Source organism: Pristiophorus japonicus, chromosome 24, assembly GCF_044704955.1.
Source record: "Pristiophorus japonicus isolate sPriJap1 chromosome 24, sPriJap1.hap1, whole genome shotgun sequence".
In the NCBI taxonomy this organism is placed as follows: Eukaryota; Metazoa; Chordata; class Chondrichthyes; family Pristiophoridae; genus Pristiophorus; species Pristiophorus japonicus.
In genome coordinates this window covers 206,770-232,920 of record NC_092000.1, presented here as the reverse complement: position 1 = coordinate 232,920, position 26,151 = coordinate 206,770, and the positions used below count along the sequence as shown (strand labels likewise).

At 48.7% G+C, this 26,151-nt stretch overlaps 1 protein-coding gene across 1 annotated transcript in view; it reads right to left on the bottom strand.

Moving 5' to 3' along the window:
- The window catches only part of LOC139237777 (phospholipid phosphatase-related protein type 5-like), a 34,166-nt gene extending 8,798 nt beyond the window's left edge, over positions 1 to 25,368 (bottom strand). Inside the window, exon 1 of the mRNA XM_070866961.1 lies at positions 25,171 to 25,368. Coding sequence (XP_070723062.1) covers positions 25,171 to 25,356 — 186 coding nt within the window. The 5' untranslated portion in view covers positions 25,357 to 25,368. The remainder of the gene's footprint in view (positions 1 to 25,170) is intronic.
- Positions 25,369 to 26,151: the final 783 nt, after the last annotated feature.

Below are 26,151 nucleotides of genomic sequence, written 5' to 3'. Positions count from 1 at the left end.
TCACACTGTCAGTATAACTGTGGTCCTCACACTGTCAGTATAACTGTGGTCCCCACACTGTCAGTATAATTGTGGTCCTCACACCGTCAGTATAACTGTGGTCCTCACACCGTCAGTATAACTGTGTTTCTCAAACCGTCAGTATAACTGTGGTCCCCACACCGTCAGTATAACTGTGGTCCTCACACCGTCAGTATAACTGTGGTCCTCACACCGTCAGGATAACTGTGTTTCTCAAACCGTCAGTATAACTGCGGTCCTCACACCGTCAGTATAACTGTGGTCCTCACACCGTCAGTATAACTGTGTTTCTCAAACCGTCAGTATAACTGTGGTCCCCACACCGTCAGTATAACTGTGGTCCCCACACCGTCAGTATAACTGCGGTCCTCACACCGTCAGTATAACTGTGGTCCTCACACCGTCAGTATAACTGTGTTTCTCAAACCGTCAGTATAACTGTGGTCCCCACACCGTCAGTATAACTGTGATCCCCACACTGTCACTATAACTGTGGTCCTCACACTGTCAGTATAACTGTGGTCCCCACACTGTCAGTATAATTGTGGTCCTCACACCGTCAGTATAACTGTGGTCCTACACACTGTCAGTATAACTGTGGTCCTCACACTGTCAGTATAACTGTGGTCCTCACACCGTCAGTATAACTGTGGTCCCCACACCGTCAGTATAACTGTGGTCCCCACACCGTCAGTATAACTGTGGTCCCCACACTGTCAGTGTAACTGTGGTCCCCACACTGTCAGTATAACTGTGGTCCTCACGCCGTCAGTATAACTGTGTTTCTCAAACCGTCAGTATAACTGTGGTCCTCACACCGTCAGTATAACTGTGGTCCTCACGCCGTCAGTATAACTGTGTTTCTCAAACCGTCAGTATAACTGTGGTCCTCACACCGTCAGTATAACTGTGGTCCTCACACCGTCAGTATAACTGTGGTCCCCACACCGTCAGTATAACTGTGTTTCTCAAACCGTCAGTATAACTGTGGTCCCCACACTGTCAGTATAACTGTGGTCCTCACACCGTCAGTATAACTGTGGTCCCCACACCGTCAGTATAACTGTGTTTCTCAAACCGTCAGTATAACTGTGGTCCCCACACCGTCAGTATAACTGTGTTTCTCAAACCGTCAGTATAACTGTGGTCCCCACACCGTCAGTATAACTGTGATCCCCACACTGTCACTATAACTGTGGTCCTCACACTGTCAGTATAACTGTGGTCCCCACACTGTCAGTATAATTGTGGTCCTCACACCGTCAGTATAACTGTGGTCCTACACACTGTCAGTGTAACTGTGGTCCCCACACTGTCAGTATAACTGTGGTCCCCACACTGTCAGTATAACTGTGGTCCCCACACTGTCAGTATAACTGTGGTCCTCACACCGTCAGTATAACTGTGGTCCTCACACCGTCAGTATAACTGTGGTCCTACACACTGTCAGTATAACTGTGGTCCTACACACTGTCAGTATAACTGTGGTCCCCACACTGTCAGTATAACTGTGTTTCTCAAACCGTCCGTATAACTGTGGTCCTCACGCCGTCAGTAAAACTGTGGTCCTCACGCCGTCAGTATAACTGTGGTCCCACACCGTCAGTATAACTGTGGTCCCCACACTGTCAGTGTAACTGTGGTCCCCACACTGTCAGTATAACTGTGGTCCCCACACTGTCAGTATAACTGTGGTCCTCACACTGTCAGTGTAACTGTGGTCCTCACACTGTCAGTATAACTGTGGTCCTCACACTGTCAGTATAACTGTGGTCCCCACACTGTCAGTATAATTGTGGTCCTCACACCGTCAGTATAACTGTGGTCCTCACACCGTCAGTATAACTGTGTTTCTCAAACCGTCAGTATAACTGTGGTCCCCACACCGTCAGTATAACTGTGGTCCTCACACCGTCAGTATAACTGTGGTCCTCACACCGTCAGGATAACTGTGTTTCTCAAACCGTCAGTATAACTGCGGTCCTCACACCGTCAGTATAACTGTGGTCCTCACACCGTCAGTATAACTGTGTTTCTCAAACCGTCAGTATAACTGTGGTCCCCACACCGTCAGTATAACTGTGGTCCCCACACCGTCAGTATAACTGCGGTCCTCACACCGTCAGTATAACTGTGGTCCTCACACCGTCAGTATAACTGTGTTTCTCAAACCGTCAGTATAACTGTGGTCCCCACACCGTCAGTATAACTGTGATCCCCACACTGTCACTATAACTGTGGTCCTCACACTGTCAGTATAACTGTGGTCCCCACACTGTCAGTATAATTGTGGTCCTCACACCGTCAGTATAACTGTGGTCCTACACACTGTCAGTATAACTGTGGTCCTCACACTGTCAGTATAACTGTGGTCCTCACACCGTCAGTATAACTGTGGTCCCCACACCGTCAGTATAACTGTGGTCCCCACACCGTCAGTATAACTGTGGTCCCCACACTGTCAGTGTAACTGTGGTCCCCACACTGTCAGTATAACTGTGGTCCTCACGCCGTCAGTATAACTGTGTTTCTCAAACCGTCAGTATAACTGTGGTCCTCACACCGTCAGTATAACTGTGGTCCTCACGCCGTCAGTATAACTGTGTTTCTCAAACCGTCAGTATAACTGTGGTCCTCACACCGTCAGTATAACTGTGGTCCTCACACCGTCAGTATAACTGTGGTCCCCACACCGTCAGTATAACTGTGTTTCTCAAACCGTCAGTATAACTGTGGTCCCCACACTGTCAGTATAACTGTGGTCCTCACACCGTCAGTATAACTGTGGTCCCCACACCGTCAGTATAACTGTGTTTCTCAAACCGTCAGTATAACTGTGGTCCCCACACTGTCAGTATAACTGTGGTCCCCACACCGTCAGAATAACTGTGTTTCTCAAACCGTCAGTATAACTGTGGTCCCCACACCGTCAGTATAACTGTGTTTCTCAAACCGTCAGTATAACTGTGGTCCTCACACCGTCAGTATAACTGTGGTCCTCACGCCGTCAGTATAACTGTGGTCCCCACACCGTCAGTATAACTGTGTTTCTCAAACCGTCAGTATAACTGTGGTCCCCACACCGTCAGTATAACTGTGGTCCCCACACCGTCAGTATAACTGTGGTCCTACACACTGTCAGTATAACTGTGGTCCCCACACTGTCAGTATAACTGTGGTCCTCACACCGTCAGTATAACAGTGTTTCTCAAACCGTCAGTATAACTGTGGTCCCCACACTGTCACTATAACTGTGGTCCTCACACTGTCAGTATAACTGTGGTCCCCACACCGTCAGTATAACTGTGGTCCTACACACTGTCAGTATAACTGTGGTCCCCACACTGTCAGTATAACTGTGTTTCTCAAACCGTCAGTATAACTGTGGTCCTACACACTGTCAGTATAACTGTGGTCCCCACACTGTCAGTATAACTGTGTTTCTCAAACCGTCCGTATAACTGTGGTCCTCACGCCGTCAGTATAACTGTGGTCCCCACACCGTCAGTATAACTGTGGTCCCTACACTGTCAGTGTAACTGTGGTCCCCACACTGTCAGTATAACTGTGGTCCCCACACTGTCAGTATAACTGTGGTCCTCACACTGTCAATATAACTGTGGTCCTCACACTGTCAGTATAACTGTGGTCCTCACACCGTCAGTGTAACTGTGGTCCCCACACGGTCAGTATAACTGTGGTCCCCACACTGTCAGTGTAACTGTGGTCCCCACACCGTCAGTATAACTGTGGTCCCCACACTGTCAGTGTAACTGTGGTCCCCACACTGTCAGTATAACTGTGGTCCCCACACCGTCAGTATAACTGTGGTCCCCACACTGTCAGTGTAACTGTGGTCCCCACACTGTCAGTATAACTGTGGTCCCCACACTGTCAGTATAACTGTGGTCCTCACACTGTCAATATAACTGTGGTCCTCACACTGTCAGTATAACTGTGGTCCTCACACCGTCAGTGTAACTGTGGTCCCCACACCGTCAGTATAACTGTGGTCCCCACACTGTCACTATAACTGTGGTCCTCACACTGTCAGTATAACTGTGGTCCCCACACTGTCAGTATAATTGTGGTCCTCACACCGTCAGTATAACTGTGGTCCTACACACTGTCAGTATAAATGTGGTCCCCACACTGTCAGTATAACTGTGTTTCTCAAACCGTCCGTATAACTGTGGTCCTACACACTGTCAGTATAACTGTGGTCCCCACACCGTCAGTATAACTGTGGTCCCCACACTGTCAGTATAACTGTGTTTCTCAAACCGTCAGTATAACTGTGGTCCTACACACTGTCAGTATAACTGTGGTCCCCACACTGTCAGTATAACTGTGTTTCTCAAACCGTCAGTATAACTGTGGTCCTACACACTGTCAGTATAACTGTGGTCCCCACACTGTCAGTATAACTGTGTTTCTCAAACCGTCCGTATAACTGTGGTCCTCACGCCGTCAGTATAACTGTGGTCCCCACACCGTCAGTATAACTGTGGTCCCCACACTGTCAGTGTAACTGTGGTCCCCACACTGTCAGTATAACTGTGGTCTCCACACTGTCAGTATAATTGTGGTCCTCACACTGTCAGTATAACTGTGGTCCTCACACTGTCAGTATAACTGTGGTCCTCACACTGTCAGTATAACTGTGGTCCTTACACTGTGAGTATAACTGTGGTCCTCACACCGTCAGTGTAACTGTGGTCCCCACACCGTCAGTATAACTGTGGTCCCCACACTGTCAGTATAACTGTGGTCCTCACACTGTCAGTATAACTGTGGTCCCCACACTGTCAGTATAACTGTGGTCCCCACACTGTCAGTATAACTGTGGTCCTCACACCGTCAGTATAACTGTGGTCCTACACACTGTCAGTATAACTGTGGTCCCCACACTGTCAGTATAACTGTGTTTCTCAAACCGTCAGTATAACTGTGGTCCTCACGCCGTCAGTATAACTGTGGTCCTCACACCGTCAGTATAACTGTGTTTCTCAAACCGTCAGTATAACTGTGGTCCCCACACCGTCAGTATAACTGTGGTCCTCACACCGTCAGTATAACTGTGGTCCTCACACCGTCAGTATAACTGTGGTCCTCACACCGTCAGTATAACTGTGGTCCTCACACCGTCAGTATAACTGTGGTCCCCACACCGTCAGTATAACTGTGGTCCCCACACCGTCAGTATAACTGTGGTCCTCACGCCGTCAGTATAACTGTGGTCCTCACACCGTCAGTATAACTGTGGTCCTCACACCGTCAGTATAACTGTGTTTCTCAAACCGTCAGTATAACTGTGGTCCCCACACCGTCAGTATAACTGTGGTCCTCACACCGTCAGTATAACTGTGGTCCCCACACCGTCAGTATAACTGTGGTCCCCACACTGTCAGTATAATTGTGGTCCTCACACCGTCAGTATAACTGTGGTCCTACACACTGTCAGTATAACTGTGGTCCTCACACTGTCAGTATAACTGTGTTTCTCAAACCGTCAGTATAACTGTGGTCCTACACACTGTCAGTATAACTGTGGTCCCCACACTGTCAGTATAACTGTGGTCCCCACACTGTCAGTATAACTGTGGTCCCCACACTGTCAGTATAACTGTGGTCCTACACACTGTCAGTATAACTGTGGTCCCCACACTGTCAGTATAACTGTGTTTCTCAAACCGTCAGTATAACTGTGGTCCTACACACTGTCAGTGTAACTGTGGTCCCCACACCGTCAGTATAACTGTGGTCCCCACACTGTCAGTGTAACTGTGGTCCCCACACTGTCAGTATAACTGTGGTCCCCACACTGTCAGTATAACTGTGGTCCTCACACTGTCAGTATAACTGTGGTCCTCACACCGTCAGTGTAACTGTGTCCCCACACCGTCAGTATAACTGTGGTCCCCACACTGTCAGTGTAACTGTGGTCCCCACACTGTCAGTATAACTGTGGTCCCCACACTGTCAGTATAACTGTGGTCCTCACACTGTCAGTATAACTGTGGTCCTCACACCGTCAGTGTAACTGTGGTCCCCACACCGTCAGTATAACTGTGGTCCCCACACTGTCAGTATAACTGTGGTCCTCACACTGTCAGTATAACTGTGGTCCCCACACTGTCAGTATAACTGTGGTCCTCACACCGTCAGTATAACTGTGGTCCTACACACTGTCAGTATAACTGTGGTCCCCACACTGTCAGTATAACTGTGTTTCTCAAACCGTCAGTATAACTGTGGTCCTACACACTGTCAGTGTAACTGTGGTCCCCACACTGTCAGTATAACTGTGGTCCCCACACTGTCAGTATAACTGTGTTTCTCAAACCGTCCGTATAACTGTGGTCCTCACACCGTCAGTATAACTGTGGTCCCCACACCGTCAGTATAACTGTGGTCCCCACACTGTCAGTGTAACTGTGGTCCCCACACTGTCAGTATAACTGTGGTCCCCACACTGTCAGTATAACTGTGGTCCTCACACTGTCAGTATAACTGTGGTCCTCACACCGTCAGTGTAACTGTGGTCCCCACACCGTCAGTATAACTGTGGTCCCCACACTGTCACTATAACTGTGGTCCTCACACTGTCAGTATAACTGTGGTCCCCACACTGTCAGTATAATTGTGCTCCTCACACCGTCAATATAACTGTGGTCCTACACACTGTCAGTATAACTGTGGTCCCCACACTGTCAGTATAACTGTGTTTCTCAAACCGTCAGTATAACTGTGGTCCTACACACTGTCAGTATAACTGTGGTCCCCACACTGTCAGTATAACTGTGTTTCTCAAACCGTCCGTATAACTGTGGTCCTAACGCCGTCAGTATAACTGTGGTCCTACACACTGTCAGTGTAACTGTGGTCCCCACACTGTCAGTATAACTGTGGTCCCCACACTGTCAGTATAACTGTGGTCCTCACGCCGTCAGTATAACTGTGGTCCTACACACTGTCAGTGTAACTGTGGTCCCCACACTGTCAGTATAACTGTGGTCCCCACACTGTCAGTATAACTGTGGTCCTACACACTGTCAGTATAACTGTGGTCCCCACACTGTCAGTATAACTGTGTTTCTCAAACCGTCCGTATAACTGTGGTCCTCACGCCGTCAGTATAACTGTGGTCCTCACACCGTCAGTATAACTGTGGTCCCCACACCGTCAGTATAACTGTGGTCCCCACACTGCCAGTGTAACTGTGGTCCCCACACTGTCAGTATAACTGTGGTCCCCACACTGTCAGTATAACTGTGGTCCTCACACTGTCAGTATAACTGTGGTCCTCACACTGTCAGTATAACTGTGGTCCTCACACCGTCAGTGTAACTGTGGTCCCCACACCGTCAGTATAACTGTGGTCCCCACACTGTCACTATAACTGTGGTCCTCACACTGTCAGTATAACTGTGGTCCCCACACTGTCAGTATAATTGTGGTCCTCACACCGTCAGTATAACTGTGGTCCTACACACTGTCAGTATAACTGTGGTCCCCACACTGTCAGTATAACTGTGTTTCTCAAACCGTCAGTATAACTGTGGTCCTACACACTGTCAGTATAACTGTGGTCCCCACACTGTCAGTATAACTGTGTTTCTCAAACCGTCCGTATAACTGTGGTCCTCACGCCGTCAGTATAACTGTGGTCCCCACACCGTCAGTATAACTGTGGTCCCCACACTGTCAGTGTAACTGTGGTCCCCACACTGTCAGTATAACTGTGGTCCCCACACTGTCAGTATAACTGTGGTCCTCACACCGTCAGTATAACTGTGGTCCTCACACCGTCAGTATAACTGTGGTCCTACACACTGTCAGTATAACTGTGGTCCTACACACTGTCAGTATAACTGTGGTCCCCACACCGTCAGTATAACTGTGTTTCTCAAACCGTCCGTATAACTGTGGTCCTCACGCCGTCAGTATAACTGTGGTCCTCACGCCGTCAGTATAACTGTGGTCCCACACCGTCAGTATAACTGTGGTCCCCACACTGTCAGTGTAACTGTGGTCCTCACACTGTCAGTATAACTGTGGTCCCCACACTGTCAGTGTAACTGTGGTCCCCACACTGTCAGTATAACTGTGGTCCCCACACTGTCAGTATAACTGTGGTCCTCACGCCGTCAGTATAACTGTGGTCCCACACCGTCAGTATAACTGTGGTCCCCACACTGTCAGTGTAACTGTGGTCCCCACACTGTCAGTATAACTGTGGTCCCCACACTGTCAGTATAACTGTGGTCCTCACACTGTCAGTGTAACTGTGGTCCTCACACCGTCAGTATAACTGTGGTCCCCACACTGTCACTATAACTGTGGTCCTCACACTGTCAGTATAACTGTGGTCCTCACACCGTCAGTGTAACTGTGTTTCTCAAACCGTCAGTATAACTGTGTTTCTCAAACCGTCAGTATAACTGTGGTCCCCACACCGTCAGTATAACTGTGGTCCTCACACCGTCAGGATAACTGTGTTTCTCAAACCGTCAGTATAACTGTGGTCCCCACACCGTCAGTATAACTGCGGTCCTCACACCGTCAGTATAACTGTGGTCCTCACACCGTCAGTATAACTGTGGTCCCCACACTGTCAGTATAACTGTGGTCCTCACGCCGTCATTATAACTGTGGTCCTCACACTGTCAGTGTAACTGTGGTCCTCACACCGTCAGTATAACTGTGGTCCCCACACTGTCAGTATAACTGTGTTTCTCAAACCGTCAGTATAACTGTGGTCCTCACGCCGTCAGTATAACTGTGTTTCTCAAACCGTCAGTATAACTGTGGTCCTCACACTGTCAGTATAACTGTGGTCCTCACACCGTCAGTATAACTGTGGTCCTACACACTGTCAGTATAACTGTGATCCCCACACTGTCACTATAACTGTGGTCCTCACACTGTCAGTATAACTGTGGTCCCCACACTGTCAGTATAATTGTGGTCCTCACACCGTCAGTATAACTGTGGTCCTACACACTGTCAGTATAACTGTGGTCCCCACACTGTCAGTATAACTGTGTTTCTCAAACCGTCAGTATAACTGTGGTCCTCACGCCGTCAGTATAACTGTGTTTCTCAAACCGTCAGTATAACTGTGGTCCCCACACCGTCAGTATAACTGTGGTCCCCACACCGTCAGTATAACTGTGGTCCTCACACCGTCAGTATAACTGTGGTCCTCACACCGTCAGTATAACTGTGTTTCTCAAACCGTCAGTATAACTGTGGTCCCCACACTGTCAGTATAACTGTGGTCCTCACGCCGTCAGTATAACTGTGGTCCTCACACCGTCAGTATAACAGTGTTTCTCAAACCGTCAGTATAACTGTGGTCCCCACACTGTCAGTATAACTGTGGTCCTACACACTGTCAGTATGATTGTGGTCCTCACACCGTCAGTATAACTGTGGTCCTACACACTGTCAGTATAACTGTGGTCCCCACACTGTCAGTATAACTGTGTTTCTCAAACCGTCAGTATAACTGTGGTCCTACACACTGTCAGTATAACTGTGGTCCCCACACTGTCAGTATAACTGTGGTCCTCACGCCGTCAGTATAACTGTGGTCCTCACACCGTCAGTATAACTGTGGTCCCCACACCGTCAGTATAACTGTGGTCCCCACACTGTCAGTGTAACTGTGGTCCCCACACTGTCAGTATAACTGTGGTCCCCACACTGTCAGTATAACTGTGGTCCTCACACTGTCAATATAACTGTGGTCCTCACACTGTCAGTATAACTGTGGTCCTCACACCGTCAGTGTAACTGTGGTCCCCACACCGTCAGTATAACTGTGGTCCCCACACTGTCACTATAACTGTGGTCCTCACACTGTCAGTATAACTGTGGTCCCCACACTGTCAGTATAATTGTGGTCCTCACACCGTCAGTATAACTGTGGTCCTACACACTGTCAGTATAAATGTGGTCCCCACACTGTCAGTATAACTGTGTTTCTCAAACCGTCAGTATAACTGTGGTCCTACACACTGTCAGTATAACTGTGGTCCCCACACTGTCAGTATAACTGTGTTTCTCAAACCGTCAGTATAACTGTGGTCCTACACACTGTCAGTATAACTGTGGTCCCCACACTGTCAGTATAACTGTGTTTCTCAAACCGTCCGTATAACTGTGGTCCTCACGCCGTCAGTATAACTGTGGTCCCCACACCGTCAGTATAACTGTGGTCCCCACACTGTCAGTGTAACTGTGGTCCCCACACTGTCAGTATAACTGTGGTCTCCACACTGTCAGTATAATTGTGGTCCTCACACTGTCAGTATAACTGTGGTCCTCACACTGTCAGTATAACTGTGGTCCTCACACTGTCAGTATAACTGTGGTCCTTACACTGTGAGTATAACTGTGGTCCTCACACCGTCAGTGTAACTGTGGTCCCCACACCGTCAGTATAACTGTGGTCCCCACACTGTCAGTATAACTGTGGTCCTCACACTGTCAGTATAACTGTGGTCCCCACACTGTCAGTATAACTGTGGTCCTCACACCGTCAGTATAACTGTGGTCCTACACACTGTCAGTATAACTGTGGTCCCCACACTGTCAGTATAACTGTGTTTCTCAAACCGTCAGTATAACTGTGGTCCTCACGCCGTCAGTATAACTGTGGTCCTCACACCGTCAGTATAACTGTGTTTCTCAAACCGTCAGTATAACTGTGGTCCCCACACCGTCAGTATAACTGTGGTCCTCACACCGTCAGTATAACTGTGGTCCTCACACCGTCAGTATAACTGTGTTTCTCAAACCGTCAGTATAACTGTGGTCCTCACACCGTCAGTATAACTGTGGTCCTCACACCGTCAGTATAACTGTGGTCCTCACACCGTCAGTATAACTGTGGTCCCCACACTGTCAGTATAACTGTGGTCCTCACACCGTCAGTATAACTGTGGTCCCCACACTGTCAGTATAACTGTGGTCCCCACACCGTCAGTATAACTGTGGTCCTCACACCGTCAGCATAACTGTGGTCCTCACACCGTCAGTATAACTGTGTTTCTCAAACCGTCAGTATAACTGTGGTCCTCACACCGTCAGTATAACTGTGGTCCCCACACCGTCAGTATAACTGTGGTCCCCACACCGTCAGTATAACTGTGGTCCTCACGCCGTCAGTATAACTGTGGTCCTCACACCGTCAGTATAACTGTGGTCCTCACACCGTCAGTATAACTGTGGTCCTCACACCGTCAGTATAACTGTGGTCCTCACACCGTCAGTATAACTGTGTTTCTCAAACCGTCAGTATAACTGTGGTCCTCACACCGTCAGTATAACTGTGGTCCCCACACTGTCAGTATAACTGTGGTCCCCACACCGTCAGTATAACTGTGGTCCTCACACCGTCAGTATAACTGTGGTCCCCACACTGTCAGTATAACTGTGGTCCCCACACCGTCAGTATAACTGTGTTTCTCAAACCGTCAGTATAACTGTGGTCCTCACACCGTCAGTATAACTGTGGTCCCCACACCGTCAGTATAACTGTGGTCCCCACACCGTCAGTATAACTGTGGTCCTCACGCCGTCAGTATAACTGTGGTCCTCACACCGTCAGTATAACTGTGGTCCTCACACCGTCAGTATAACTGTGGTCCTCACACCGTCAGTATAACTGTGGTCCCCACACCGTCAGTATAACTGTGGTCCCCACACTGTCAGTATAACTGTGGTCCCCACACTGTCAGTATAACTGTGGTCCTCACGCCGTCAGTATAACTGTGGTCCTCACACCGTCAGTATAACTGTGGTCCCCACACCGTCAGTATAACTGTGGTCCCCACACTGTCAGTGTAACTGTGGTCCCCACACTGTCAGTATAACTGTGGTCCCCACACTGTCAGTATAACTGTGGTCCTCACACTGTCAATATAACTGTGGTCCTCACACTGTCAGTATAACTGTGGTCCTCACACCGTCAGTGTAACTGTGGTCCCCACACCGTCAGTATAACTGTGGTCCCCACACTGTCACTATAACTGTGGTCCTCACACTGTCAGTATAACTGTGGTCCCCACACTGTCAGTATAATTGTGGTCCTCACACCGTCAGTATAACTGTGGTCCTACACACTGTCAGTATAAATGTGGTCCCCACACTGTCAGTATAACTGTGTTTCTCAAACCGTCAGTATAACTGTGGTCCTACACACTGTCAGTATAACTGTGGTCCCCACACTGTCAGTATAACTGTGTTTCTCAAACCGTCAGTATAACTGTGGTCCTACACACTGTCAGTATAACTGTGGTCCCCACACTGTCAGTATAACTGTGTTTCTCAAACCGTCCGTATAACTGTGGTCCTCACGCCGTCAGTATAACTGTGGTCCCCACACCGTCAGTATAACTGTGGTCCCCACACTGTCAGTGTAACTGTGGTCCCCACACTGTCAGTATAACTGTGGTCTCCACACTGTCAGTATAATTGTGGTCCTCACACTGTCAGTATAACTGTGGTCCTCACACTGTCAGTATAACTGTGGTCCTCACACTGTCAGTATAACTGTGGTCCTTACACTGTGAGTATAACTGTGGTCCTCACACCGTCAGTGTAACTGTGGTCCCCACACCGTCAGTATAACTGTGGTCCCCACACTGTCAGTATAACTGTGGTCCTCACACTGTCAGTATAACTGTGGTCCCCACACTGTCAGTATAACTGTGGTCCTCACACCGTCAGTATAACTGTGGTCCTACACACTGTCAGTATAACTGTGGTCCCCACACTGTCAGTATAACTGTGTTTCTCAAACCGTCAGTATAACTGTGGTCCTCACGCCGTCAGTATAACTGTGGTCCTCACACCGTCAGTATAACTGTGTTTCTCAAACCGTCAGTATAACTGTGGTCCCCACACCGTCAGTATAACTGTGGTCCTCACACCGTCAGTATAACTGTGGTCCTCACACCGTCAGTATAACTGTGTTTCTCAAACCGTCAGTATAACTGTGGTCCTCACACCGTCAGTATAACTGTGGTCCTCACACCGTCAGTATAACTGTGGTCCTCACACCGTCAGTATAACTGTGGTCCCCACACTGTCAGTATAACTGTGGTCCTCACACCGTCAGTATAACTGTGGTCCCCACACTGTCAGTATAACTGTGGTCCCCACACCGTCAGTATAACTGTGGTCCTCACACCGTCAGTATAACTGTGGTCCTCACACCGTCAGTATAACTGTGTTTCTCAAACCGTCAGTATAACTGTGGTCCTCACACCGTCAGTATAACTGTGGTCCCCACACCGTCAGTATAACTGTGGTCCCCACACCGTCAGTATAACTGTGGTCCTCACGCCGTCAGTATAACTGTGGTCCTCACACCGTCAGTATAACTGTGGTCCTCACACCGTCAGTATAACTGTGGTCCTCACACCGTCAGTATAACTGTGGTCCTCACACCGTCAGTATAACTGTGTTTCTCAAACCGTCAGTATAACTGTGGTCCTCACACCGTCAGTATAACTGTGGTCCCCACACTGTCAGTATAACTGTGGTCCCCACACCGTCAGTATAACTGTGGTCCTCACACCGTCAGTATAACTGTGGTCCCCACACTGTCAGTATAACTGTGGTCCCCACACTGTCAGTATAACTGTGGTCCTCACACCGTCAGTATAACTGTGGTCCTACACACTGTCAGTATAACTGTGGTCCCCACACTGTCAGTATAACTGTGTTTCTCAAACCGTCAGTATAACTGTGGTCCTCACGCCGTCAGTATAACTGTGGTCCTCACACCGTCAGTATAACTGTGTTTCTCAAACCGTCAGTATAACTGTGGTCCCCACACCGTCAGTATAACTGTGGTCCTCACACCGTCAGTATAACTGTGGTCCTCACACCGTCAGTATAACTGTGGTCCTCACACCGTCAGTATAACTGTGGTCCTCACACCGTCAGTATAACTGTGGTCCCCACACCGTCAGTATAACTGTGGTCCCCACACCGTCAGTATAACTGTGGTCCTCACGCCGTCAGTATAACTGTGGTCCTCACACCGTCAGTATAACTGTGGTCCTCACACCGTCAGTATAACTGTGTTTCTCAAACCGTCAGTATAACTGTGGTCCCCACACCGTCAGTATAACTGTGGTCCTCACACCGTCAGTATAACTGTGGTCCCCACACCGTCAGTATAACTGTGGTCCCCACACTGTCAGTATAATTGTGGTCCTCACACCGTCAGTATAACTGTGGTCCTACACACTGTCAGTATAACTGTGGTCCTCACACTGTCAGTATAACTGTGTTTCTCAAACCGTCAGTATAACTGTGGTCCTACACACTGTCAGTATAACTGTGGTCCCCACACTGTCAGTATAACTGTGGTCCCCACACTGTCAGTATAACTGTGGTCCCCACACTGTCAGTATAACTGTGGTCCTACACACTGTCAGTATAACTGTGGTCCCCACACTGTCAGTATAACTGTGTTTCTCAAACCGTCAGTATAACTGTGGTCCTACACACTGTCAGTGTAACTGTGGTCCCCACACCGTCAGTATAACTGTGGTCCCCACACTGTCAGTGTAACTGTGGTCCCCACACTGTCAGTATAACTGTGGTCCCCACACTGTCAGTATAACTGTGGTCCTCACACTGTCAGTATAACTGTGGTCCTCACACCGTCAGTGTAACTGTGTCCCCACACCGTCAGTATAACTGTGGTCCCCACACTGTCAGTGTAACTGTGGTCCCCACACTGTCAGTATAACTGTGGTCCCCACACTGTCAGTATAACTGTGGTCCTCACACTGTCAGTATAACTGTGGTCCTCACACCGTCAGTGTAACTGTGGTCCCCACACCGTCAGTATAACTGTGGTCCCCACACTGTCAGTATAACTGTGGTCCTCACACTGTCAGTATAACTGTGGTCCCCACACTGTCAGTATAACTGTGGTCCTCACACCGTCAGTATAACTGTGGTCCTACACACTGTCAGTATAACTGTGGTCCCCACACTGTCAGTATAACTGTGTTTCTCAAACCGTCAGTATAACTGTGGTCCTACACACTGTCAGTGTAACTGTGGTCCCCACACTGTCAGTATAACTGTGGTCCCCACACTGTCAGTATAACTGTGTTTCTCAAACCGTCCGTATAACTGTGGTCCTCACACCGTCAGTATAACTGTGGTCCCCACACCGTCAGTATAACTGTGGTCCCCACACTGTCAGTGTAACTGTGGTCCCCACACTGTCAGTATAACTGTGGTCCCCACACTGTCAGTATAACTGTGGTCCTCACACTGTCAGTATAACTGTGGTCCTCACACCGTCAGTGTAACTGTGGTCCCCACACCGTCAGTATAACTGTGGTCCCCACACTGTCACTATAACTGTGGTCCTCACACTGTCAGTATAACTGTGGTCCCCACACTGTCAGTATAATTGTGCTCCTCACACCGTCAATATAACTGTGGTCCTACACACTGTCAGTATAACTGTGGTCCCCACACTGTCAGTATAACTGTGTTTCTCAAACCGTCAGTATAACTGTGGTCCTACACACTGTCAGTATAACTGTGGTCCCCACACTGTCAGTATAACTGTGTTTCTCAAACCGTCCGTATAACTGTGGTCCTAACGCCGTCAGTATAACTGTGGTCCTACACACTGTCAGTGTAACTGTGGTCCCCACACTGTCAGTATAACTGTGGTCCCCACACTGTCAGTATAACTGTGGTCCTCACGCCGTCAGTATAACTGTGGTCCTACACACTGTCAGTGTAACTGTGGTCCCCACACTGTCAGTATAACTGTGGTCCCCACACTGTCAGTATAACTGTGGTCCTACACACTGTCAGTATAACTGTGGTCCCCACACTGTCAGTATAACTGTGTTTCTCAAACCGTCCGTATAACTGTGGTCCTCACGCCGTCAGTATAACTGTGGTCCTCACACCGTCAGTATAACTGTGGTCCCCACACCGTCAGTATAACTGTGGTCCCCACACTGCCAGTGTAACTGTGGTCCCCACACTGTCAGTATAACTGTGGTCCCCACACTGTCAGTATAACTGTGGTCCTCACACTGTCAGTATAACTGTGGTCCTCACACTGTCAGTATAACTGTGGTCCTCACACCGTCAGTGTAACTGTGGTCCCCACACCGTCAGTATAACTGTGGTCCCCACACTGTCACTATAACTGTGGTCCTCACACTGTCAGTATAACTGTGGTCCCCACACTGTCAGTATAATTGTGGTCCTCACACCGTCAGTATAACTGTGGTCCTACACACTGTCAGTATAACTGTGGTCCCCACACTGTCAGTATAACTGTGTTTCTCAAACCGTCAGTATAACTGTGGTCCTACACACTGTCAGTATAACTGTGGTCCCCACACTGTCAGTATAACTGTGTTTCTCAAACCGTCCGTATAACTGTGGTCCTCACGCCGTCAGTATAACTGTGGTCCCCACACCGTCAGTATAACTGTGGTCCCCACACTGTCAGTGTAACTGTGGTCCCCACACTGTCAGTATAACTGTGGTCCCCACACTGTCAGTATAACTGTGGTCCTCACACCGTCAGTATAACTGTGGTCCTCACACCGTCAGTATAACTGTGGTCCTACACACTGTCAGTATAACTGTGGTCCTACACACTGTCAGTATAACTGTGGTCCCCACACCGTCAGTATAACTGTGTTTCTCAAACCGTCCGTATAACTGTGGTCCTCACGCCGTCAGTATAACTGTGGTCCTCACGCCGTCAGTATAACTGTGGTCCCACACCGTCAGTATAACTGTGGTCCCCACACTGTCAGTGTAACTGTGGTCCTCACACTGTCAGTATAACTGTGGTCCCCACACTGTCAGTGTAACTGTGGTCCCCACACTGTCAGTATAACTGTGGTCCCCACACTGTCAGTATAACTGTGGTCCTCACGCCGTCAGTATAACTGTGGTCCCACACCGTCAGTATAACTGTGGTCCCCACACTGTCAGTGTAACTGTGGTCCCCACACTGTCAGTATAACTGTGGTCCCCACACTGTCAGTATAACTGTGGTCCTCACACTGTCAGTGTAACTGTGGTCCTCACACCGTCAGTATAACTGTGGTCCCCACACTGTCACTATAACTGTGGTCCTCACACTGTCAGTATAACTGTGGTCCTCACACCGTCAGTGTAACTGTGTTTCTCAAACCGTCAGTATAACTGTGTTTCTCAAACCGTCAGTATAACTGTGGTCCCCACACCGTCAGTATAACTGTGGTCCTCACACCGTCAGGATAACTGTGTTTCTCAAACCGTCAGTATAACTGTGGTCCCCACACCGTCAGTATAACTGCGGTCCTCACACCGTCAGTATAACTGTGGTCCTCACACCGTCAGTATAACTGTGGTCCCCACACTGTCAGTATAACTGTGGTCCTCACGCCGTCAGTATAACTGTGGTCCTCACACTGTCAGTGTAACTGTGGTCCTCACACCGTCAGTATAACTGTGGTCCCCACACTGTCAGTATAACTGTGTTTCTCAAACCGTCAGTATAACTGTGGTCCTCACGCCGTCAGTATAACTGTGTTTCTCAAACCGTCAGTATAACTGTGGTCCTCACACTGTCAGTATAACTGTGGTCCTCACACCGTCAGTATAACTGTGGTCCTACACACTGTCAGTATAACTGTGATCCCCACACTGTCACTATAACTGTGGTCCTCACACTGTCAGTATAACTGTGGTCCCCACACTGTCAGTATAATTGTGGTCCTCACACCGTCAGTATAACTGTGGTCCTACACACTGTCAGTATAACTGTGGTCCCCACACTGTCAGTATAACTGTGTTTCTCAAACCGTCAGTATAACTGTGGTCCTCACGCCGTCAGTATAACTGTGTTTCTCAAACCGTCAGTATAACTGTGGTCCCCACACCGTCAGTATAACTGTGGTCCCCACACCGTCAGTATAACTGTGGTCCTCACACCGTCAGTATAACTGTGGTCCTCACACCGTCAGTATAACTGTGTTTCTCAAACCGTCAGTATAACTGTGGTCCCCACACTGTCAGTATAACTGTGGTCCTCACGCCGTCAGTATAACTGTGGTCCTCACACCGTCAGTATAACAGTGTTTCTCAAACCGTCAGTATAACTGTGGTCCCCACACTGTCAGTATAACTGTGGTCCTACACACTGTCAGTATAATTGTGGTCCTCACACCGTCAGTATAACTGTGGTCCTACACACTGTCAGTATAACTGTGGTCCCCACACTGTCAGTATAACTGTGTTTCTCAAACCGTCAGTATAACTGTGGTCCTACACACTGTCAGTATAACTGTGGTCCCCACACTGTCAGTATAACTGTGGTCCTCACGCCGTCAGTATAACTGTGGTCCTCACACCGTCAGTATAACTGTGGTCCCCACACCGTCAGTATAACTGTGGTCCCCACACTGTCAGTGTAACTGTGGTCCCCACACTGTCAGTATAACTGTGGTCCCCACACTGTCAGTATAACTGTGGTCCTCACACTGTCAATATAACTGTGGTCCTCACACTGTCAGTATAACTGTGGTCCTCACACCGTCAGTGTAACTGTGGTCCCCACACCGTCAGTATAACTGTGGTCCCCACACTGTCACTATAACTGTGGTCCTCACACTGTCAGTATAACTGTGGTCCCCACACTGTCAGTATAATTGTGGTCCTCACACCGTCAGTATAACTGTGGTCCTACACACTGTCAGTATAAATGTGGTCCCCACACTGTCAGTATAACTGTGTTTCTCAAACCGTCAGTATAACTGTGGTCCTACACACTGTCAGTATAACTGTGGTCCCCACACTGTCAGTATAACTGTGTTTCTCAAACCGTCAGTATAACTGTGGTCCTACACACTGTCAGTATAACTGTGGTCCCCACACTGTCAGTATAACTGTGTTTCTCAAACCGTCCGTATAACTGTGGTCCTCACGCCGTCAGTATAACTGTGGTCCCCACACCGTCAGTATAACTGTGGTCCCCACACTGTCAGTGTAACTGTGGTCCCCACACTGTCAGTATAACTGTGGTCTCCACACTGTCAGTATAATTGTGGTCCTCACACTGTCAGTATAACTGTGGTCCTCACACTGTCAGTATAACTGTGGTCCTCACACTGTCAGTATAACTGTGGTCCTTACACTGTGAGTATAACTGTGGTCCTCACACCGTCAGTGTAACTGTGGTCCCCACACCGTCAGTATAACTGTGGTCCCCACACTGTCAGTATAACTGTGGTCCTCACACTGTCAGTATAACTGTGGTCCCCACACTGTCAGTATAACTGTGGTCCTCACACCGTCAGTATAACTGTGGTCCTACACACTGTCAGTATAACTGTGGTCCCCACACTGTCAGTATAACTGTGTTTCTCAAACCGTCAGTATAACTGTGGTCCTCACGCCGTCAGTATAACTGTGGTCCTCACACCGTCAGTATAACTGTGTTTCTCAAACCGTCAGTATAACTGTGGTCCCCACACCGTCAGTATAACTGTGGTCCTCACACCGTCAGTATAACTGTGGTCCTCACACCGTCAGTATAACTGTGTTTCTCAAACCGTCAGTATAACTGTGGTCCTCACACCGTCAGTATAACTGTGGTCCTCACACCGTCAGTATAACTGTGGTCCTCACACCGTCAGTATAACTGTGGTCCCCACACTGTCAGTATAACTGTGGTCCTCACACCGTCAGTATAACTGTGGTCCCCACACTGTCAGTATAACTGTGGTCCCCACACCGTCAGTATAACTGTGGTCCTCACACCGTCAGCATAACTGTGGTCCTCACACCGTCAGTATAACTGTGTTTCTCAAACCGTCAGTATAACTGTGGTCCTCACACCGTCAGTATAACTGTGGTCCCCACACCGTCAGTATAACTGTGGTCCCCACACCGTCAGTATAACTGTGGTCCTCACGCCGTCAGTATAACTGTGGTCCTCACACCGTCAGTATAACTGTGGTCCTCACACCGTCAGTATAACTGTGGTCCTCACACCGTCAGTATAACTGTGGTCCTCACACCGTCAGTATAACTGTGTTTCTCAAACCGTCAGTATAACTGTGGTCCTCACACCGTCAGTATAACTGTGGTCCCCACACTGTCAGTATAACTGTGGTCCCCACACCGTCAGTATAACTGTGGTCCTCACACCGTCAGTATAACTGTGGTCCCCACACTGTCAGTATAACTGTGGTCCCCACACCGTCAGTATAACTGTGTTTCTCAAACCGTCAGTATAACTGTGGTCCTCACACCGTCAGTATAACTGTGGTCCCCACACCGTCAGTATAACTGTGGTCCCCACACCGTCAGTATAACTGTGGTCCTCACGCCGTCAGTATAACTGTGGTCCTCACACCGTCAGTATAACTGTGGTCCTCACACCGTCAGTATAACTGTGGTCCTCACACCGTCAGTATAACTGTGGTCCCCACACCGTCAGTATAACTGTGGTCCCCACACTGTCAGTATAACTGTGGTCCCCACACTGTCAGTATAACTGTGGTCCTCACGCCGTCAGTATAACTGTGGTCCTCACACCGTCAGTATAACTGTGGTCCCCACACCGTCAGTATAACTGTGGTCCCCACACTGTCAGTGTAACTGTGGTCCCCACACTGTCAGTATAACTGTGGTCCCCACACTGTCAGTATAACTGTGGTCCTCACACTGTCAATATAACTGTGGTCCTCACACTGTCAGTATAACTGTGGTCCTCACACCGTCAGTGTAACTGTGGTCCCCACACCGTCAGTATAACTGTGGTCCCCACACTGTCACTATAACTGTGGTCCTCACACTGTCAGTATAACTGTGGTCCCCACACTGTCAGTATAATTGTGGTCCTCACACCGTCAGTATAACTGTGGTCCTACACACTGTCAGTATAAATGTGGTCCCCACACTGTCAGTATAACTGTGTTTCTCAAACCGTCAGTATAACTGTGGTCCTACACACTGTCAGTATAACTGTGGTCCCCACACTGTCAGTATAACTGTGTTTCTCAAACCGTCAGTATAACTGTGGTCCTACACACTGTCAGTATAACTGTGGTCCCCACACTGTCAGTATAACTGTGTTTCTCAAACCGTCCGTATAACTGTGGTCCTCACGCCGTCAGTATAACTGTGGTCCCCACACCGTCAGTATAACTGTGGTCCCCACACTGTCAGTGTAACTGTGGTCCCCACACTGTCAGTATAACTGTGGTCTCCACACTGTCAGTATAATTGTGGTCCTCACACTGTCAGTATAACTGTGGTCCTCACACTGTCAGTATAACTGTGGTCCTCACACTGTCAGTATAACTGTGGTCCTTACACTGTGAGTATAACTGTGGTCCTCACACCGTCAGTGTAACTGTGGTCCCCACACCGTCAGTATAACTGTGGTCCCCACACTGTCAGTATAACTGTGGTCCTCACACTGTCAGTATAACTGTGGTCCCCACACTGTCAGTATAACTGTGGTCCTCACACCGTCAGTATAACTGTGGTCCTACACACTGTCAGTATAACTGTGGTCCCCACACTGTCAGTATAACTGTGTTTCTCAAACCGTCAGTATAACTGTGGTCCTCACGCCGTCAGTATAACTGTGGTCCTCACACCGTCAGTATAACTGTGTTTCTCAAACCGTCAGTATAACTGTGGTCCCCACACCGTCAGTATAACTGTGGTCCTCACACCGTCAGTATAACTGTGGTCCTCACACCGTCAGTATAACTGTGTTTCTCAAACCGTCAGTATAACTGTGGTCCTCACACCGTCAGTATAACTGTGGTCCTCACACCGTCAGTATAACTGTGGTCCTCACACCGTCAGTATAACTGTGGTCCCCACACTGTCAGTATAACTGTGGTCCTCACACCGTCAGTATAACTGTGGTCCCCACACTGTCAGTATAACTGTGGTCCCCACACCGTCAGTATAACTGTGGTCCTCACACCGTCAGTATAACTGTGGTCCTCACACCGTCAGTATAACTGTGTTTCTCAAACCGTCAGTATAACTGTGGTCCTCACACCGTCAGTATAACTGTGGTCCCCACACCGTCAGTATAACTGTGGTCCCCACACCGTCAGTATAACTGTGGTCCTCACGCCGTCAGTATAACTGTGGTCCTCACACCGTCAGTATAACTGTGGTCCTCACACCGTCAGTATAACTGTGGTCCTCACACCGTCAGTATAACTGTGGTCCTCACACCGTCAGTATAACTGTGTTTCTCAAACCGTCAGTATAACTGTGGTCCTCACACCGTCAGTATAACTGTGGTCCCCACACTGTCAGTATAACTGTGGTCCCCACACCGTCAGTATAACTGTGGTCCTCACACCGTCAGTATAACTGTGGTCCCCACACTGTCAGTATAACTGTGGTCCCCACACCGTCAGTATAACTGTGTTTCTCAAACCGTCAGTATAACTGTGGTCCTCACACCGTCAGTATAACTGTGGTCCCCACACCGTCAGTATAACTGTGGTCCCCACACCGTCAGTATAACTGTGGTCCTCACGCCGTCAGTATAACTGTGGTCCTCACACCGTCAGTATAACTGTGGTCCTCACACCGTCAGTATAACTGTGGTCCTCACACCGTCAGTATAACTGTGGTCCCCACACCGTCAGTATAACTGTGGTCCTCACGCCGTCAGTATAACTGTGGTCCTCACACCGTCAGTATAACTGTGGTCCTCACACTGTCAGTATAACTGTGGTCCCCACACTGTCAGTATAACTGTGTTTCTCAAACCGTCAGTATAACTGTGGTCCTACACACTGTCAGTATAACTGTGGTCCCCACACTGTCAGTATAACTGTGTTTCTCAAACCGTCCTTATAACTGTGGTCCCCACACCGTCAGTATAACTGTGATCCCCACACTGTCAGTATAACTGTGTTTCTCAAACCGTAGTATAACTGTGGTCCTACACACTGTCAGTATAACTGTGGTCCCCACACTGTCAGTATAACTGTGTTGCTCAAACCGTCAGTATAACTGTGGTCCTACACACTGTCAGTGTAACTGTGGTCCCCACACCGTCAGTATAACTGTGGTCCCCACACTGTCAGTGTAACTGTGGTCCCCACACTGTCAGTATAACTGTGGTCCCCACACTGTCAGTATAACTGTGGTCCTCACACTGTCAGTATAACTGTGGTCCTCACACTGTCAGTGTAACTGTGGTCCCCACACCGTCAGTATAACTGTGGTCCCCACACTGTCAGTATAACTGTGGTCCTCACACTGTCAGTATAACTGTGGTCCCCACACTGTCAGTATAACTGTGGTCCTCACACCGTCAGTATAACTGTGGTCCTACACACTGTCAGTATAACTGTGGTCCCCACACTGTCAGTATAACTGTGTTTCTCAAACCGTCAGTATAACTGTGGTCCTACACACTGTCAGTATAACTGTGGTCCCCACACTGTCAGTATAACTGTGTTTCTCAAACCGTCCGTATAACTGTTGTCCTCACACCGTCAGTATAACTGTGGTCCCCACACCGTCAGTATAACTGTGGTTCTCACACTGTCAGTATAACTGTGGTCCCCACACTGTCAGTATAACTGTGGTCCTCACACTGTCAGTATAACTGTGGTCCTCACACCGTCAGTGTAACTGTGGTCCCCACACTGTCAGTATAACTGTGGTCCTCACACTGTCAGTATAACTGTGGTCCCCACACTGTCAGTATAACTGTGGTCCTCACACTGTCAGTATAACTGTGGTCCTCACACTGTCAGTATAACTGTGGTCCCCACACTGTCAGTATAACTGTGGTCCTCACACCGTCAGTATAACTGTGGTCCTCACACTGTCAGTATAACTGTGGTCCTCACGCCGTCAGTATAACTGTGGTCCTCACACTGTCAGTATAACTGTGGTCCTCACACCGTCAGTATAACTGTGGTCCTCACACTGTCAGTATAACTGTGGTCCTCACGCTGTCAGTATAACTGTGGTCCTCACACCATCAGTATAACTGTGGTCCTCACACTGTCAGTATAACTGTGGTCCTCACACTGTCAGTATAACTGTGGTCCCCACACTGTCAGTATAACTGTGGTCCTCACACCGTCAGTATAACTGTGGTCCTCACACTGTCAGTATAACTGTGGTCCTCACGCTGTCAGTATAACTGTGGTCCTCACACCATCAGTATAACTGTGGTCCTCACACCGTCAGTATAACTGTGGTCCTCACGCCGTCAGTATAACTGTGGTCCTCACACCGTCCGTATAACTGTGGTCCCCACACCGTCAGTATAACTGTGGTCCCCACACCGTCAGTATAACTGTGGTCCTCACACCGTCAGTATAACTGTGGTCCCCACACCGTCAGTATAACTGTGGTCCCCACACCGTCAGTATAACTGTGGTCCCCACACCGTCAGTATAACTGTGGTCCCCACACCGTCAGTATAACTGTGGTCCTCACACCGTCAGTAAAACTGTGGTCCTCACACCGTCAGTATAACTGTGGTCCTCACACTGTCAGTATAACTGTGGTCCTCACGCCGTCAGTATAACTGTGGTCCTCACACTGTCAATATAACTGTGGTCCTCACACCATCAGTATAACTGTGGTCCTCACACCGTCAGTGTAACTGTGGTCCTCACACCGTCAGTATAACTGTGGTCCCCACACCGTCAGTATAACTGTGGTCTCCACACCGTCAGTATAACTGTGGTCCCCACACCGTCAGTATAACTGTGGTCCCCACACCGTCAGTATAACTGTGGTCTCCACACCGTCAGTATAACTGTGGTCGTCACGCCGTCAGTATAACTGTGGTCCTCACGCCGTCAGTATCAGTATAACTGTGGTCCTCACACCGTCAGTATAACTGTGGTCCCCACACCGTCAGTATAACTGTGGTCCTCACACTATCAGTATAACTGTGGTCCTCACACTGTTAGTGCCAATGTGTGCTCCGCTTTGAAACCGAGAGCGTTATTGCAATAAAACCCAGTCAGAGCTGATGTTCTGTCTCAGAAGCAGAATTCCCTGAATAATGCAAAAAATAATCTGGGTGTTGGCAGCAAATATGTTTAGCAAAATGATTCTTACTGTTGCCATGGGAACAGCAGATGCCAAGGACTGCAGCAGGACAGGGGGCAGCACACTGCTCTCCTCTGGGCCCGGGTACGGTTTCATGTAAGCACTGTCGAAGCAGAAAAAGCCTTGTGTGTGCACGGTGAAGGTATCCGTGTATTCGAAGTAATAGGCCAGCAGCACCGTCCCAACCATAATCATCAGCTGCAAATATAACACAGGCTGAGATTGCAAGGGGTGAGAGAGAGAAACAGAGCAGGTAGAACGAGACAGATCAAACATAGAGAGACTGAAGGAGAAATAAAGAGGAAACCAAAAATAGAAAACTGAGAGACAGAAGGAGAGAAAGAAACAGAGACAAGAGAAGCAGTAAGATAGAGACAGGGAGAGTAAAAGAGACAAAATCAATTAGAGAATGGGAGAGAAAAAAGAGGCTACGAGGAAGGAAGACCAATAAAGAAAGAAAACAGAGTGAGTGAAACATTGGGTATATATAGAGAGAAATAACCGGGGAGACAAATAGTCAAATAACACCAAAGGAGAACGAGAAGAAAGCAACAGAGAGGGATAGGGCAACTGAGAGGGGAGAGAGAGAGGGGGGGAAGGGAGAGAGGGAGAGAGGGGAAGAAAGAGAGAGATGAGAGGGAGAGAAAGGAAGGGGGAGAAGAGGGGAAGAGGGAAGAAGGGGAGAGGGAGCGAGGAGGAGAGAGAGTGAAGAAAGGGAGTGAGGGGAAGGGGGTGAGAGAGGGAGAGAGAGAGAGGGGAGGAGTGAGGGGAGAGAGGAAAGGGAGGGAGGGAGGAAGGAGAGGGGATACAGAGGGAAGGGAATGGGGAGGGAAGAAAGGGGGGAAGGGGAGAGGGTGAGAGAGGAGGGAAGAGGGAGAGAGAGAGAAAGAGGGGGAGAAGAGAAAAGAGGAATGGGAGAAGGGAATGGGGCGAGGGGGAATGAGAGGAGAGGAGAGAGAGGGAGGGAGATGGAGGAGGGAGAGGGGAGAG